The sequence below is a fragment of the Leptonychotes weddellii genome, chromosome 3 (assembly GCF_054177405.1).
Source record: "Leptonychotes weddellii isolate Sample4059 chromosome 3, ASM5417740v2, whole genome shotgun sequence".
NCBI lineage: Eukaryota > Metazoa > Chordata > Mammalia > Carnivora > Phocidae > Leptonychotes > Leptonychotes weddellii.
This window is the reverse complement of record NC_138371.1, coordinates 12819805-12836570: the sequence shown is the minus strand read 5'-3', so window position 1 is coordinate 12836570 and position 16766 is coordinate 12819805. Positions and strand designations below refer to the sequence as shown.

At 44.0% G+C, this 16766-nt stretch overlaps 1 protein-coding gene across 1 annotated transcript in view; it reads right to left on the bottom strand.

Moving 5' to 3' along the window:
* Positions 1-16766, bottom strand: part of WDFY1 (WD repeat and FYVE domain containing 1) — a 48606-nt gene that overhangs the window by 10575 nt on the left and 21265 nt on the right. The window contains exons 3-8 of the mRNA XM_081813500.1: positions 16078-16151; positions 10115-10169; positions 8238-8388; positions 6501-6613; positions 4600-4726; positions 2989-3094 (exon numbers count right to left, since the gene is read on the bottom strand). Of these exons, the coding sequence (XP_081669626.1) occupies positions 2989-3094; positions 4600-4726; positions 6501-6613; positions 8238-8388; positions 10115-10169; positions 16078-16151 (626 nt within the window). The remainder of the gene's footprint in view (positions 1-2988; positions 3095-4599; positions 4727-6500; positions 6614-8237; positions 8389-10114; positions 10170-16077; positions 16152-16766) is intronic.

The window sequence follows — 16766 nt, the reverse complement described above, 5'->3', positions numbered from 1 at the left end:
GGGTACTGGGATCGAATTCCGCATCGGGCTCCCTGCTCAGCGGGGAGCCTGCTTCTCCCTCTGCCTCTCCTCCTGGCTTGTGCTCTCTCCCTCACCATTTCTCTCAAATGAAAAAAAGAAAAAAAAGAGGATTCATTCTAATTAGTACTTGCTCATTTACATTTCACGCTTACTTCCAAAAAGGAGCCCCTCTAATTATGATCTGGCAGGGAGGCAACTGCCTCAATCAGTATTTCCAGGTGACTCAGAAATTCCAAGCAAGCAGTGTGGGGCTAGAGAATTTGGGACTAATTCTGTATGCCTTTGCCTAAGGAAGTCCTACAAATTGTACAAACCCTAACCCAGGGCCAAAACCTTATAGATCACAGGCTGTTTCCCTTTGCACTATACTCAGCTGGTTAAAAAACTTAATAAGACTACTAAAAATAATGCATTTTTAAAAAAGATTTATTTATTTTAGAGAGAGAGTGCGTGTGGAGGGGGAGGGGCAGACGGAGAGGGAGAGAGAATCACAAGTGGACTTCGTACTGAGCACGGAGCCCGATGTGGGGCTCCATCTCAGGACCCTGAGATCACAACCTGAGCTGAAACCCAGGTGCCCCAATAATGCATCTTTCTGATATAATCTGCTTCCCCACCAACACTGTCAACTACCGAGAGAGAAAAGCTAGTAGAGTGCGATGTGTTACCAGCCAGCACGTGAGTGATCTGGGGTAATCTTGCACAAACAATTAAAAAGAGAATCGCCTACACAGGAAGCAGCCTGAGTGATGGGGCTGTCTTTTCTTTCCCTAGACATACAGATAAATTCCACAATTGTGTAACCCTGAAGGTGGGAATCTTGCTTTTATTTTGTCATTTTTTTCCCCTAAAAGAATTTACCAAGGATAAGAACAGTGGATTGAAATCCAAGTGGGTAAAAGCCCTTTAGGAGAACCACCAGCAGCACTGGCCCCAAGGGTCGCCCTCCCATGTGAGCCAGGGAACACAGCCTCTGAGTTTTCTGTGTTCTCAACAACAACAAAACAAACAGGCCAAGGGTCCAGGAAACCGAACAGTATACTAGCTGTTCTCCATGCCTGTAACTAGCAGCTATTGCAAAACACAGTTAAAATAAAGCTTTGTAAGGAAAGTGTCCATAATTAATATTAAGCCAATGTTGTCTGTATTTAATAATGAGTTACCTAAGTCTTACCAAAATATTTTGCCAGCACACAGGTAATCAAGATTTCCCCTACTTAACTCGTCTCACAAGGCTCCTAGAAAAGCTAACAGTTACTACTTCTCCACATTATGGACTTCATTTTATTATTTATAGGACAATCTATTCCCTTCATGAAATTACAAGCCTAGAAAAAGCAGGCACGAATCTGCATAAAGAGCATGGCAGCCATAAAGCCTGGGAATGAGTAATGTTGCCTGGATTATGTCTTCTGTGGTATGCTGAAGATGGAGGTTTAGTCAGTGAAAATGACACTCCCAAGTAATCGGAGGTGACACAAAACAGACGTATGCGCAGTGTGGTGGGAATGGCGCATCCACGCCTGGGGTCTGCTTCGATGGGCGCACCTGGTCTGCACCCGTCCTGTGACGTCACAGCACGTGTATGGTGCCATGCAGCATCATAAGCCCTTTATGACGCATACGTACCTGCTTCCGGACCTGTGAGCCACCCTGTAGGGGCTCAGGAAATGTCTGAAGTTAAACTGTAAGTCCTTTGTCCCCCACACTAAAATCTCTCCTGAATCAACAAAAAGGCAACTCTTCCGCTATTTACATCACAGGCTGGAAAAGACAGATAATACCCATGCTGGTGGACATGAGAATGGAAATCCTGCCTGGAAGTCATCTGACAACATCTATAAAAAGCCTTAAGAATGTACATCTCCCTGTCCCAGAAGGTCTATATTCAGAAATCTGTCTGAAATAAATAATCGAACAATCACACAATGACAAGGTCAAGAATGCTCACTGCGGCACTATTTAAAATAGAAAAAAAGACCGAGTTGCCCACGGATAAGAGAACAGACTGGTGGTTGCTAGAGGAGAAGGCTGGAGGTGGGGGAAATGGGTGAAGGGGGTCAAAAGGTACAAACTTCAGTTACAAGATACGTAAGCCCTGGGGATGTGAAGTACAGTATGCTAAGTAAAGCTGCACTGTGTATTTCAAAGTTGCTAAGAGAGTAGATCTTAAAAGTTCTCATCACAAGAAACAGAAGTTTTGTAACGATGTGCGGTCCTGGACGCTAACTGGGCTCACTGTGGGGATCACGTCCCAATACATACGAATGCTAAATTGCTGTTTCCACCTGAAGCTCATATAATGATATATGTCAAAAATTTCTCAATTTAAAAGATGATGGCAAGGTTGTTTAGACAATCAGCGTATCTGTCTCAAGAACTAGAAGAGGCTTTGGAAGTTGTGTCACTGAATGATTCCACTTTATGGATGCAGGAACGGACACTCAAGAGAGATAATGACACTCCTCTGAACAAGGTCTCACAACTAGTTAGTGGCCCCAACAAATGAGAACTCAGGGCTCCTGAGAAGAACACCGTGTCGACATGTGCTCAGTGGAAAATAAAAGCAGAGGACAGAGATACCCTTCCCCAGGAAAACGTGAGGCACCTGGCAAGGTCCCTGACACTAGTCACAGCAGGCCTCCCAGAGCTTTGGGTAACAGGGATGCCATGGGGCCACCACAGTGCTTCCCGGGGCTGGGCACAGCACGTGCCCCAGTGACATGGGGGACTGTCTCCAGACTGAAAACAGCCCACATGCTCCGTCTGTGGGCAATGCTTGTCACTGTGGAAACTCTCACATGGGGAGAGGACATGGGGCAGTGACACGCAGGACCTTGTTAGATGATAACCGGTAAGCACAAGGGAGAGGGGCTGGGGCTGTCTGTGACCTGGTCAGCATCGAGAGCCAGCAGGGTGGGAAGCCAAGAAGCCAGGTTCTCAGCCTTGCCCTGCTCATTCTCTTACCTCCTCTCTGCTAACGTCCATGTTCCACACTGCAATCCCACCATCTGAGGAACAGGAGACCAGCTGCCTTGTGAGCTGCAGGTAACACAGGGACTGCACTCTGTCACTGCAAACAACACACATCGGTCACTTGTCTCGATGTGGAGAAACACGGACTCTGTCTTCACTTAGGCTCTAATCTCCCCCCTTGCTGGAACCAGCCACTGGCATTTTATCACCGACAATTTGGTATGGTCTTATGGCTTCTAGTCTAAACTTGAATCAGCATTCTGTAACTTACTATACAGCTTAATAGTTTCTATGAAATAGACACTACTTTCAAGTCAGTCACTCAGAATTGCAGGCCACAGATAAGACGATGGCTACCGTTTTCAGGACCAATTGCTGTGGTCCACTCCTTTTCAGGTCTGCAAGATTCACCTACCTGTGCATAACGAAGAACAAAGGAGGGGCGACTCCCTTACTGGAACACAACCCATAAGAACAGGTGATGAGATGCTACAGAGACTGATACACATACACATGCCCGTGCACTCACTCGTGCGCGCGCGCACACACACACACACAATGATGGGGCAAAATCTGTCCCCTTCCTGTGTGCTTGTCGGACTCCTCCTCTGGATGCCCTACGAAACAATCTCCTGCCCTGCAGACTTGGGTGAAGAATCTTTCCTTGGACGCCTGGGTGGCTCAGTTGGTTAAGTGCCTGCCTTCGGCTCAGGTCATGATCCCGGGGTCCTGGGATCAAGCCCCACATCGGGCTCCCTGCTCCGTGGGGAGCCTGCTTCTCCCTCTCCCACTCCCCATGTTTATGTTCCCTCTCTCACTGTCTCTCTCTGTCAAATAAAATCTTAAAAAAAAAAAAAATAGGGGGCACCTGTCTGGCTCAGTCGTTAAGCGTCTGCCTTCGGCTCAGGTCATGATCCCGGGGTCCTGGGATCGAGTCCCGCATTGGGCTCCCTGCTCAGCGGGGGGCCTGCTTCTCCCTCTCCCACTCCCCCTGCTTGTGCTCTCTCTCTCTGTCAAATAAATAATATCTTAAAAAAAAAAATCTTTCCTTGGCTACTTTTCAACCTGATTCTGCTTATGGTAAATAGCAACAGCCTAACCAACGGGGAGGAAAGGAAAGGCCAATGTCCTCTTCCTCTCAAAACCAGAAGGCAAGAGCCTGGGCATTATGTTGCCCTAGCTTCGGTAACTGTGTCAAACCACACCCACACGTCAGAATAAAAGAACAAGTTGGGCACCCAGTTCGAGACAGGCTCAGCATGGCATTCCACGCAGTCTTCCATGGTGAAAGTCCTCATCTGCCCTCCTTAACCCCCCTGTGCCCTAAGCAGGTATTTCAACAGGGTGACTCCTCGGGAGAGGCAAGTGGCAAGTGCTCTTTGGACTAAGAAGGAAGAATACCCTGGGCTCTGTTTTGCTCTAGAACATCAGACACTCAGGACTCACAGAAGAGCTATTAAAAGGGACTGAGTGAGCCCCAGCAAATGGTTGTCTTAACAGATGGGGGTTTGAGAAAGCAGTAGCAGAATACGAATGCTGCCCTGCCCCACCCCACCCCCGCAGACTCCAATTCTGTCCCCACCCCCAAAAACAGTCACTCACTGATGGCCTTGCAGCAGGAGTGTGCGGCCTTTCCGTCCGCCGATGTCCCACATGATGATGCTGTTGTCAGAGGCTCCTGAGAAGAGTAGCCGCTGAATAGGGTCCCACCAGAGGCAGGCGATGCTACCTGCAGGGGAGAGAGAGAGGGCGGGGTTAGGTACAGCCCTACACCGGCATAGCTGGACTGAACGAGGACCAGCTGAGCCCCAAAGTAAAAATGTATCTTTGTTGTGCGAAAGGTCATCCAACCCTTTATCACAGATCACTGAGAAGACAGAGCACATCCATCCCTCAGAGTTGTAAGGTAATGATCTCTGACGCACATCAAACTACTTTGCAGACAAAGATGTTTAAAGAAATTTTTCTTCATTCTGTATCAAAAAAATGACACGATAGCTATATGTGAGGGGTTAGTTCAGAAAAAGCTTTTGAAGGAAAAAAACAAAGCTAACACTATTTAATGAGAAAAGACAGTGAAGATTACTGTGGTCAACTTAGGTAATCTAAAAATCTAGATTATTCCAGGTCTTCGGGACCTTGCAGGTGTTTTACCTCATGATGCATGTTTAAGAAAATTAAATTGAGGGTCTCAGAAAAAAAATGCTCTGTAGGTGTACCACACAATTATGCCAGAGAATTTAGGTTAAAAAAATCCAAACTTCACATTTCACATTCTCTATTGGGTGAACTTATCAGATTCAATATCCTTGGGAAATCTTTCTTTCTACAGATTTCTCTCTCAACAGATTTCTCTCTTCATATTCTACTGATTACTGCTTGCCTAGAAAAAATTATTAACAAACTTAAAAACAGAGCCAGTCATACAAGTTAATAATATTTTTGGTGGTTATAGAGAAAACTGATGAAGTCATATTCAAAAGCAAACAACAGAAACTAGTTTCTCACAGAAACTTAAGGTAAGTGAAAAAAGAAGTGTTCTGCAAAACTTGCTTCAGGGAACAGTTAGGCATAAATTTAATCCTGTGCCCCATACACTTCAGCTAGAGGCCTGACAGCAGATAAACATGGGCCTTCGCTATAAACACTACTAAGTAGTTACCAGAACCCAGCCTGTCCTTAGCAACACAGAGAATACTTGGGAGCCTGGGGATCATGAGACCATTAGTCATAAACACAAGTGGTTTCCTTAGGGGCTGTGCTTTCCTGCCCAAGTACATTCTAACTTGCTATTCTTCTCCTCTCTCCTCTTTGCTCTACAAGGTCCCTGATTTGACACACTCGATTTCACCCAAATAGATTAGCTAGGAAGCACAGAGTACCTTTAACTCGTTATACTTAAAACACTGTTTTCATAAATAAGTTATTCATTAATTCTTTGAACAAATCCCCAATTCTTCAATCTAAACCAAACGGTGTCAAAACTTCTAATTTGTTACCCATACAGCCAACTGAATTTTAAAACCCTTCCATGGAACCTGGCCAACTCACTGTACTGTAAAAATAATAAAATTCCATCCGTGCTTCCCCCTCAGTCCCTAACCAAGCAGAGGCAGAACCAGCCCAGACATTTCTCCTAATTGTATTGCTCCACCAGGTCTTGTTCAGTATCCTAGAAACTGACAAATTAAAAAAAATTCTTCTAAAGATCTCACCATTTACAAGAAATTTTCAAAGACCCTCTGAAAATAATTTAAACAGGCAAACAAAATAGAAAGTATTATCCACATGAGTAATCTGGAAGGGATTTTGACGACATGAAACCCAGCCCAACACCCGATCTTCAGTTCGCTTTCAGTCCTTTAGATCTAAATCCCACATCTGGCCAATCAAACTGAAACTGACAGGTCACAGGAGCTGATCATTCATGAAGCCGCAGAGCTGAGAACTGAATCTGGATGCCCAAATTAGGTGAAAAACCTGTGGGTGATCACACAGCCTACCTTCATGGCCTTTGAGGGTGGTAATGACTGAACAGGAGTTCTGTTCCAGCTTCAGCAGGGTGATCTGTCCAGAATAATCGCCAACAAAAGCATACTGAGTATCAAAATCGTATCTGTGGAGAAGCAGTCAAGGATATATAACACAATCCATCTAAAAGTTATAAAACAGAAAAAATGTGCATTTTAAAGACATAAGCACAAAACTATGAGACAGGAAGTACCCAACTGAAATTCAGGCAATATGTACAAATTTAAGAAAACAAGCTTTCAAGTTGGAAATTTTCTTGGGAAAGTTAACATTCATTCATTCAACAAGAATTCATGGAGTACCTAGGACTATTCTAATCAATGCCCTAGGAATTAGCAGTAAAAAAGGTTAAGAGCTGACAGAGAAGTCAGACATGAAAACAAGTAGTTATAATCAAATTATAATAAAGTATAAAAAGGTAAAATACTCAATAATGAAAACAGCAAGAAAGAACTGGAACAAAATGGCTGTTTATGAATTATCTCTGGAAATAATATAAAACCGATAGCAAATACGAACACCTATCTTTCTTTGGCCTGGATGATGCAGCTTTAAATGAAAAGCATGGTTTATTTTAAATTGCCATGGAGAGTTTAATCATCCAAAAGGCAGTTATTTGGGGTAGTGGTAAATTTAAATTTTAAACTAACTATTGATAACAACTCATTACTTTCTCAGTCACTTAATGGCCATAGACATTTGTGGCCAATCTGCAGTTTAGACACATCAGGATAACCATTGCTTTAATTCCAAAACAAAGGTCAAAAGAAACATCACAGGCTGGGTCATGATTCTGTGATTCTGTGCCCTTTTCTATCAATCCATATGTAAAGCCTAATACATAACAGAAAGACTTATTTAGCAAATATCTGAATGTTTTTCCCTTATTTGATTCTGAAGTGTATGGTACTGCTTTAATGCTTATTTTAAATATCTCATGCTGTGCATTCATTTGTAGCAAACATTTTTTTTATAGAGGCTTTCAATGGAAAAAAAAAAAAAAAGAATTTGCTACGCCAGACATCCAACTCTGAAAAAGAAACTACTATGGGGTATTTGCCTGTTGTTGACAGCCTTAATCTTGCTGTCACTAAGATAGCTACCACGGGGAGCCCTAAGCAAGGGCAAATTCTCCATGAAACAAATTCCATACACAGGTTAAAAAACTGTGAAAGCAGCAATTCATTAACATTCCGGGGATCCTGAGGCAACTCTGAGAATATGGAAAGGATTATGAACCTTCTCCATACACATTCACACAAACTGTAAAACTCCTGTAAGCCCATTTATGGACTCCAGGGTCACAAATCCTTATTCTATTCTCTTTCAGGGTCTGCCAATAACCAAATAAAAGATAGATTCCTTTTGGTCTTTCTTTATTCAACAGACAAGTCTTTTCTTTCACCTTAAAATGCAAAGGAACGAGGGGGTGGGGTTTGCATTAATGAGGTTTAGGTTTCTAAGATATTGTATTAAAAATAGATTGTACCTCCCAATAAGAACAGTAATTCACCTAATTATTATTTTTAATACACCAATTTTATACCAAAGAAAAGCAGATACAGGAAGTCTTGCATTTCATGTGAAATACACAGGCATCCCTCAGTCTTTGGATCTCAACTGACAGTTTATGATCATCCTCAAAGCCAAGCCAACCACTGAGCCGAGGAGGTGCTAGGCAGGAGAAGGTCCAGCCCTTGGAAGGATACTGTAAGCACGAAGCCCAGGAAGTGAAGAAGTGTCTCCCCAGCATGTTCCCGCTGCGTGTGCACATCCAGCTGACACACTTGTCGTGGCCGGTGCTGATCACCCACTCGGCGGCCAGGCTGAAGATGATGGCGGACACCCGGTTCTGATGAGCTGCGGGGACAGAAAGGGAAGTCTGCGCCCTGCACGAAGAAATGGGACCTTCCGAATCAAGACTGAGCCTCACCTTCTCCAGCTGCTTGACCTGGAGACTCACGGTCTGAACAGTCGTACCACGGAAACGCCTGTCCCCTGTGAGCAGCTTTCAGATAACCTGCCCTACCCCACGTCACCACCACAGGCTTCCCGGCCGCCCTGTCTCCCTACCTGGTGGACAATCAGAAGCTGCAGGTCACTAAAGACTGATGCTCAAGGGGGATTCCAATAACTGATCAAAGACCAGGCCTTTTTTTTTTTTTTGCTATACTTGAGAGAACATTTTTACTGTGCTCTTACTATCAATACGTTCCATATGGAAAGCAGTAGTCTTTTCTTAAAGGAGCAATGTTTTTTTATAGTCTATCACTTTAGTACTTTGACCTTTTAGAAAACACTGGCATTGTAAGGGTGCTTGGGTGGCTCAGTCGGTTAAACAACGGACTCCTGGTCTTGGCTCAGGTTGTGATCTCAAGGTCGTGAGATGGAGCCCGGGCTGGGGAAGTGAGAAGTCCTCTTCTCTCCCTCTGCCCCCTCCCACCCTGCTCGCACATCGCTCTCTCCAAAATAAATACATAAATCTTAAAAGAAAACACTGGCATTGTAAACAAGAGAACTTCAATTTTCTGAAATTAAAAAAAATAGTGTAAGCATTTTGTTTCTGGAACAATTTGTGTGTAACTTTTTATTATTTATAAAGACAAAGTATTTGTAGAGTTCTGTATTCCAAAATAATAGCTGAGAATGAGGAAGGTATTCTATTACCTAACTCCTGAAATGTCTGCATTTGCAGGCTGACTGCAAGCCACACGAGGACCTAGTCTACTTCATCTAGTACAGGACCTGGCATGCAACAGGCGTTTAATAAACACCAGTCTGATGAATGAAGTCAGAGGCTAGGCAGAGAAGCTTCTGACCTTGCTCTCAGCTGTATAGGTTGCTTTGGAAGAACCCAGGGACTCTTTCTTATAAATTAATTAGAAAATACTACAACTCTGTAGGTATATGGGTAAAATCATGAACAGACATTCACCAAACATAACAAATGATCGACATTAAGCAAAGCTTAAATAATTTATAAATTGACTATTTTGACTATCAAACAGGCAAAAAACATTTGTAAGAGCAATGTTGGACAGACTGGATGACCAAATACCCTCAACCACCACTCATGGGACTGTAAAAATTCACAGTAATGCTGGGAAGAAGTTTGTAAAATAAATCTAGAGCATTAAAAAACTTTTTAATGTTCGACCCAGTTACGCCACTTTTAGGAATTTCTCTTACACAGAAGCAACCAGGGTTACAGGATTAGAATCAGAGTCAAGGACACGTACACACATATGTATGTATATATGAAATATACACTCACAGATATATATACATTGTCATATATGTTAGTGTGTGTTACCAAAAAATGGAAGCAGCACATATGCTCAAAAATAAAATGGTTAAATTACATCTGATAATGCACCCAATGGAATAGTATACAAAAATTTAAACATTGATAAGCAGGAAAAGGATGGTAAATAACTGAAGAGTTGGCAGCATCCTATATAACTGGGGGAAACATATCCACAAAGTTAATGTGAAGACCTAATTTTGATCATGAGACAGTGTTCTCATTTTGTGTGTGTCTACCTACATGCATGTGTATGCAAGTACGTGTGTGTATTATAATTACCTGGGTAGGTCTTGATAAAGTTCATTTTATTAAAATCTTCAGAAACGTGAAATTCCTAAAAGTAAACACATGCAATAAGAAAACAGTCACGGTTTTAAAAACAGGAACTTAACTTTCAAAACAAAGTAAAATCCAAGACTAGCTATCACCAGACGAGGACCTTGAGATTAGCTATAAAATAATAATATGGACCCTCAGTTTGTTTTTCAGACTCCACAGTCACTCAAGGGAGACCTGGGTGTTATACGCAAACAATGAATCATGGAACACTACATCAAAAACTAATGATGTAATGTATGGTGATTAACACAATAATTAAAAAAAATAAATGAAGGGCTAAAAAAAAGAGTAATATGGAATGGCTTCTTTCATCAGACTTGTCCTCAGGCCACGATTTCTTCTGGGGACCAGACCGAATAAAGTTGCTGCAGACCAGCACAGCATTTTTGCTCAGTTCTTCCTCCACAAGCCCAAGCTTTGTAGTCCCTTTCCTTCTACTATAAAGGAGGGATCTTGTTAATTTTGCTCTCTTGGTTACACTGAGTATTCCTCAAGATGATACACATAAAGCAAAACTGCAAAGACCCTGTTACAAATAGGGTTCTCAGCTACAGTGAAAATAAGGCATTGGGAATCTCAGCAATGTAAGGGCGAAAATATACATATGTCATATAGAACACACACAAAAAAGGGAAATTTACAGATTGTGAGTGGTTTGCTTCTTTTAATATTCTTGTATTTACAAAATTTTTATAGACTATGTAATACTTTTAAGTAGGAAAAAATAAAAGTATATGCTTTTTAATGAAAAAATCAGCTTCAGCATAAAACCAAGAAGACAAAACTCTAAAGAAAACGCACTAAGAATTCTATTGATCAATGCTAACTGGTAAGTTCTTAAGGCCTGAGTAACATGGACATTATGAATTGTTAAACACACACACACACACACACACACACACACAGGAATACTGATTCCTTGCTCTCCAACCTGGTATTGCATAGTACAAATATGTATCAGTATATATGTGTATATATATATGTATTAATATATATTGACTGTGTGTGTATATATATATACACATATATACATATTGGGGACAGTATAAATGTATTAGTATATATATCATTGTATATATACTGATCTGTTTTGGGTGGAAAATCAAAGATCAATTGCTGACGAACGATACACCGGATTTACATTGCCCCTTTGCACTGAAGAGCTATGAATTTTTATATGCTGTCCTATAATCACAGAGTCTACCCTTGACTCGGGAGCCACAAGTAGGGTCCCTAGAGAAATAAAGTGTGCAACCACTGGACAAACTGCTTCTTGGCTTCTGGTTATATATGTGCATGCACATCACCATGACATTCCCATAAAATTTCCAGAAGGAGAAAGACGAGAACACTTGCATCTACTACTACCACGGTATTTATAGCAGTCCCAGGCTGATGGCAAAGAGCTGGGCGAGCCCAACCCTGCATCTGTCACCATCCGCCTACTGCTGAGTGAACTGCTTGGGCACAGAGCCTATCCTTTCCACTGCCTTTTTCCTTCCTGGCACTTAAACACACTCAAGGCTTCTTAGCCTTTAACTTCAGAAACAAAACAAGCAGAAAACACAACTCTTTTAGCAGTTCTACGACTTTCCTCAGCTCCTTCTCTAAAGATCAGCCCACACTGACGACCCACTGCACACACGCCACCATCACGGCAGGAAAAGGGCTTCCCTCGCTTAGCACCAGCTGCTAAGTGCCGCTCCCAAGGTCATTTTCCAGGCCTGACCTCATCCTCTCCCTGCTGCCCCTGACACTGCACCTGACACTGTGACTCACCCCCACGTGAAACTCACTGCCTCTCCGGCTTCCGTGGCCCAGCGTCCTGGCTGGCTCTCCTCCCACTCTGCCCATTCTGCCTCCGTCTCCCCCATGGGCTCCCAGTCTCTGACTTTCCCTTAAATACTGATATTCCTAGGGAGGGTAACCTTGGCTCTCTGCTCCTCTCGGTCTATCTGCTCTCCCTAGTTGAGGCCAACCACTGCTGCAGTTTCCACGGACTTCTATATTCAGAGAACTCCCAACCCCTATTCCAGACCAAACCCTGAGGTTCAGGCCCATGTACCCAACTGTCAATATTGACCTCGTCACCTTTCCCTCTACATCACATCTTCTCTGTCTTAGAGCATAGCTGACTACTCACCACCACCATCCTGCTAAAACTCTAGAAGCCATCTTCACACCGTTCTCTACAAAACACCCACATCCAACTAGACATCAAGTCTGCTTCCCAGAAAGCTCTCAAAGCCAACACCTCTTCTCCAACACTACCCCAGCGTTTCACAGTGTCCCGCTGGGAGTCCTGAAACAGACTCTTAACTGGGACGCCTCAGTTTCAGCCTTGTCCCCCCAAACTCCACACACTGGCACATTAAGCTCACAAAAACAGAAACCCAACCACTCTGTCGTCCCCGCTTAATGCTCTTCAATGGCTCCCCCCTAATGCACTTGACCCTAAGGTTCACTGTTCAGAGAGGTCACTGACCTCTCTTGTTGACCCATGAGCTGGGCAGTGGCAGTCAGCCGTCAAGAGGCTCCTCAACCCTTCCCCGTCTTTGGTATGTGTGTCCCACTTGCCTTCCCTGTTCCAGAGGCTGTCCCAAGCACATAGCCTTGACAGTGATGTGGTGTTGGGGCCATCTGGACGATATACATGACTGAACCCAGCTAAGGCCTCTATATAAACTTTTAAGACTCTGGTGGGTGGGGGCAGAGATTTACTCATCTTGCAGCCACTCAAGACAAACTTCATATATAAGCTCCCTTGCTCATTAAACCTCCCACTCAGCAATCTGGAGTGGACTGCCTCTTTCTTCGGTCTCTCCCTGCCCTCCGAGTTTGGGGACTGGTTTCAGATTTCACCTGGGAAGCTCCCAAGGTTGTGAGCCAACATTCACCTGGAAGACTTGCTAAAATACTGACTCCCAGACCCCCCACCGAGGGATTCTGAAGCTGTGGGTCTGGTGTGGAACCAGAGAACATGTATCCCATTTAGTTCCCTAAATGATGCGTAGGACTATGTAAGTTGGGGTAACTTGCTTACAGGATATAGTCAGCTCCTTAACACACACAGAAGGATCATGATTTCCCCTTCTCCCTGGTGGGCTTCCCCACTAACCCCACTCCTAAATGCTGTTATTCAGGACACAGGCCCGGGCCCTGTCTCCTCTCATTCATGTGAATGGCTGTAAACACAACCATTCTTACAGCTTAACAAATACCCTACATGCTGATGACCCCCCCTGCCCAGGCTCCCACTGGGCCGTGGACTTGTGTATCCAATGCTGACTTCCCACGGCCACTGGTTAGCCCCCTGGTCTCTCAAGTGTACAGTTAGTTGGTTGGTCCCTTGTTGTCCCCTTTCCTTCCAAATGCCCCTTCCCCACACATTCCCAAGTCTTCCTCCTCTCAGTAAATGATACCACTGTGCACCCAGTTACTCAAGCCAGAAAGCTGGCCATCACCCAACTTCTTCTTCTTCCTCCCCTCCGCACGCCCAACCTTTCCCCAATGCACCTCACCAATCAATCTGCTTTTGTCCACTCTCGCTATCACCACCCTTTCATCCAGGTGGCCACAATAGCCTGACTATCCAGCTTCCACTCCCGCTTCTCCCTCCCCCATAATGATCCATTCTGCACCGAGCACTGGCCAGAGGGATCTTTTAAAGGTGTAAATTCTATCATGTCACTCGCCTGTTGAAAACCCTGTAAGAGCTTCCCACAGCGTCTACAACTAAACTTAAAACACTACCCAGACCTTCCATGCCCGGCATGACCTGGCTCCAGCCTGCATCTCTCCTCACCCCTCGGCCCCTCCCCGGCGTTCAGCACCATCCAGCATGATAACCTCCACCGAAGCCTCAAACACACAGAGATGTTCCCACCTCGAGTCTTCACGTGGACATTCACTTCTGGAAAACCTACTCTGGTTCTGCTTGGCCGACTCCTTCCCACCCTCCAGGTCTTAGCTGAAATGTCATGGAGCAGCCCTCCCGATAACCCTGTTCAGTGGGGCCGCAAACCCCTCTGGATGGTCTTGCTCACTGCACCTGTTCACGTCTCCACAGCGCTTACCACAACTTGCAACTTGATGCTTATTTACCTGTGTATTATCTGAACTTCCCGCTAGACCATAAGCACCCCCCAAGCCCACCAGCCCAGCAGGACCGCATCTACTTTCTTCTCCATTGGCACTCTGCTCAACACATAGAGCTGAAGACCGATTCAAATGCAAGGCGTTCCGTGACCCACTCCCGCTGCCTCTTCAGCTGTGGGTGTGTGATGCGCTTCACTGCTGTTCCCTGCACACAGCCCCCCGCCTCCTCGGCGTCTGGAGGTCCTTCTCCACCTGCCCCACCCGGAGAGCTCCTTGCCATCCTCTAGGACTTGGCACGTTAGTAAGCCTGCGCGAGCCCTCTCCAGATGCTCTGCCTGGAGGACCGTGTGCACACTCACAGCAATTTCTGCCCTCTGTGGGGCTGTACTTACTACGTCATCTTACACTTACTGGACTCCCACTAGCGAAGTCTCATTCTTACTGTTTCTATTCTGTAAAGCAGTGCTACTCGGTGTGGTCTGCAGATGGCTGGTCCCGATGAGAAGGGGAAATAGGCAGTGAGTGTTCAGAAACCTTTACAGCAATTTCATATTGTTATGACACCCAAGGATGAAATCTGTGGACTTTCTCATCCAACAATGTAGTATCAAAAATATCAATCCAGCAAGCTAAACCCAAAGCAAACAGAAGGAAGAAAATAATAAAATTAGAGTTGAAATAAATAAGCACAGAATAGGAAAAACAAAAGAAAAAAACCAATGAAACCAAAACTGGTTCTTTGAAAAGATGGATGCAACTGAAATGCTGGAGTGACAAACAGCGCGAGGACTCAAACCGCTAACTTCAGGAATGACGGGAGACCGGACTCCCGACCTTACAGAAACACAAAGGGTCGTGAAGGGCTACTAAGCCCATATCACAGTATACCACTCCAGCACAGAAAGGAACGAGGTGCTAATTCAAGCTACAACATGGATGAACCTTGGAAACGTCATGCTAAGTGAAAGAAGCCAGACATAAAAGGCAACACACATTATGTGATTCTATTCACATAAAATGTCTAAAATAGGCAAATCTCTGGGCTCGGAAAGTAGATTAGTGATTGCCAGGAGTTGGGAGAAGGGGGAGTGAGGGCTGATTGCTAATGGGTATGGGTTTCTTGGGGGAGGGGGGGTGATGATAATGTTCTGGAATTAGAGAATGTTAATGTTTGTATAATCTGTGAATATACTACAAACCCAGTGAATTGCATTACCTTAAAATGGTGAATTTTATGTGAATTACATCTCCATTAAGAAAACATACATATTCACACACCCACACAATTAGACCCACAAAAATACCTACCAATCTGTAATAAACTGAACTTTTAAATATCTGGTCCTTCACCAGAGTTAGTTTGAGAAGCACTGCCTTAAAGAGTTATAGGAGTTGTTGGCTGAATGACTAGTCACTGACCTTGTTCTCCTTCCCCCTCCATTGTTACTTACACTTACACATATACACACACATACACAACGTGCGCACGCGAACACCCACAGGCTCTCCACTGTGCCCTCCCTGCCCCAGCTAACCCCTCATGGTTCAAGGACGAGGCTGCTGCAGACCATATATTCACTGTATGAAGGCTGAACACCAAACCATCAATCATGAAAGCATTCTGAGCTCCATGACTGGTTTAAAAATAAGCCCAAATTAAAATTAATCTATTTTTAGGCCTAATGCCTATACTGAATTAAACATATTTTATGCCAATCAGGCATTCACTTTTCTTTATTTAAACTGTCCAACAGGCATGAACACAGGGTGGTCAATATAACGAATACACTCTGAAAACTACCTACCATTACGGCTCCATTATCCTGGCCCACAAATATCCGTCTGCTATCATGATGGTAAGCCATAGCAGAGCAGGGAGCTGCCAGAAAGACAAAGACCATATTACAAGCAAACCTAAGCATTCTAAGTCATCGTTCAAAATACATTATTATACAATTTAAGTTTAAAAAAGAGGGCAAGAATGTTTTTTAGAAAATAATGATGTAATTAACAAGTCAGGAAACGACAGATGTTGGTGGGGATGCGGAGAAAGGGGAACCCTCCTACACTCTTGGTGGGAATGCAAGCTAGTGCAGCCACTCTGGAAAACAGCATGGAGGTTCCTCAAAAAGTTGAAAATAGAGCTACCCTACGACCCAGCAACTGCACTACTGGGTATTTACCCCAAAGATACAAATGTAGTGATCCGAAGGGGCACCTGCACCCCAACGTTTATAGCAGCAATGCCCACAATAGCCAAACTATGGAAAGAGCCAAGATGTCCATCAACAGATGAACGGATAAAGAAGGTGTGGTGTATATATATACATACACACACAATGCAATATTATGCAGCCATCAAAAAACCCGAAATCTTGCCATTTGCAATGACGTGGATGGAACTAGAGGGTGTTATTCTAAGCGAAATAAGTCAATCAGAGAAAGACATGTATCATATGACCTCACTGATATGAGGAATTCTTAATCTTAGGAA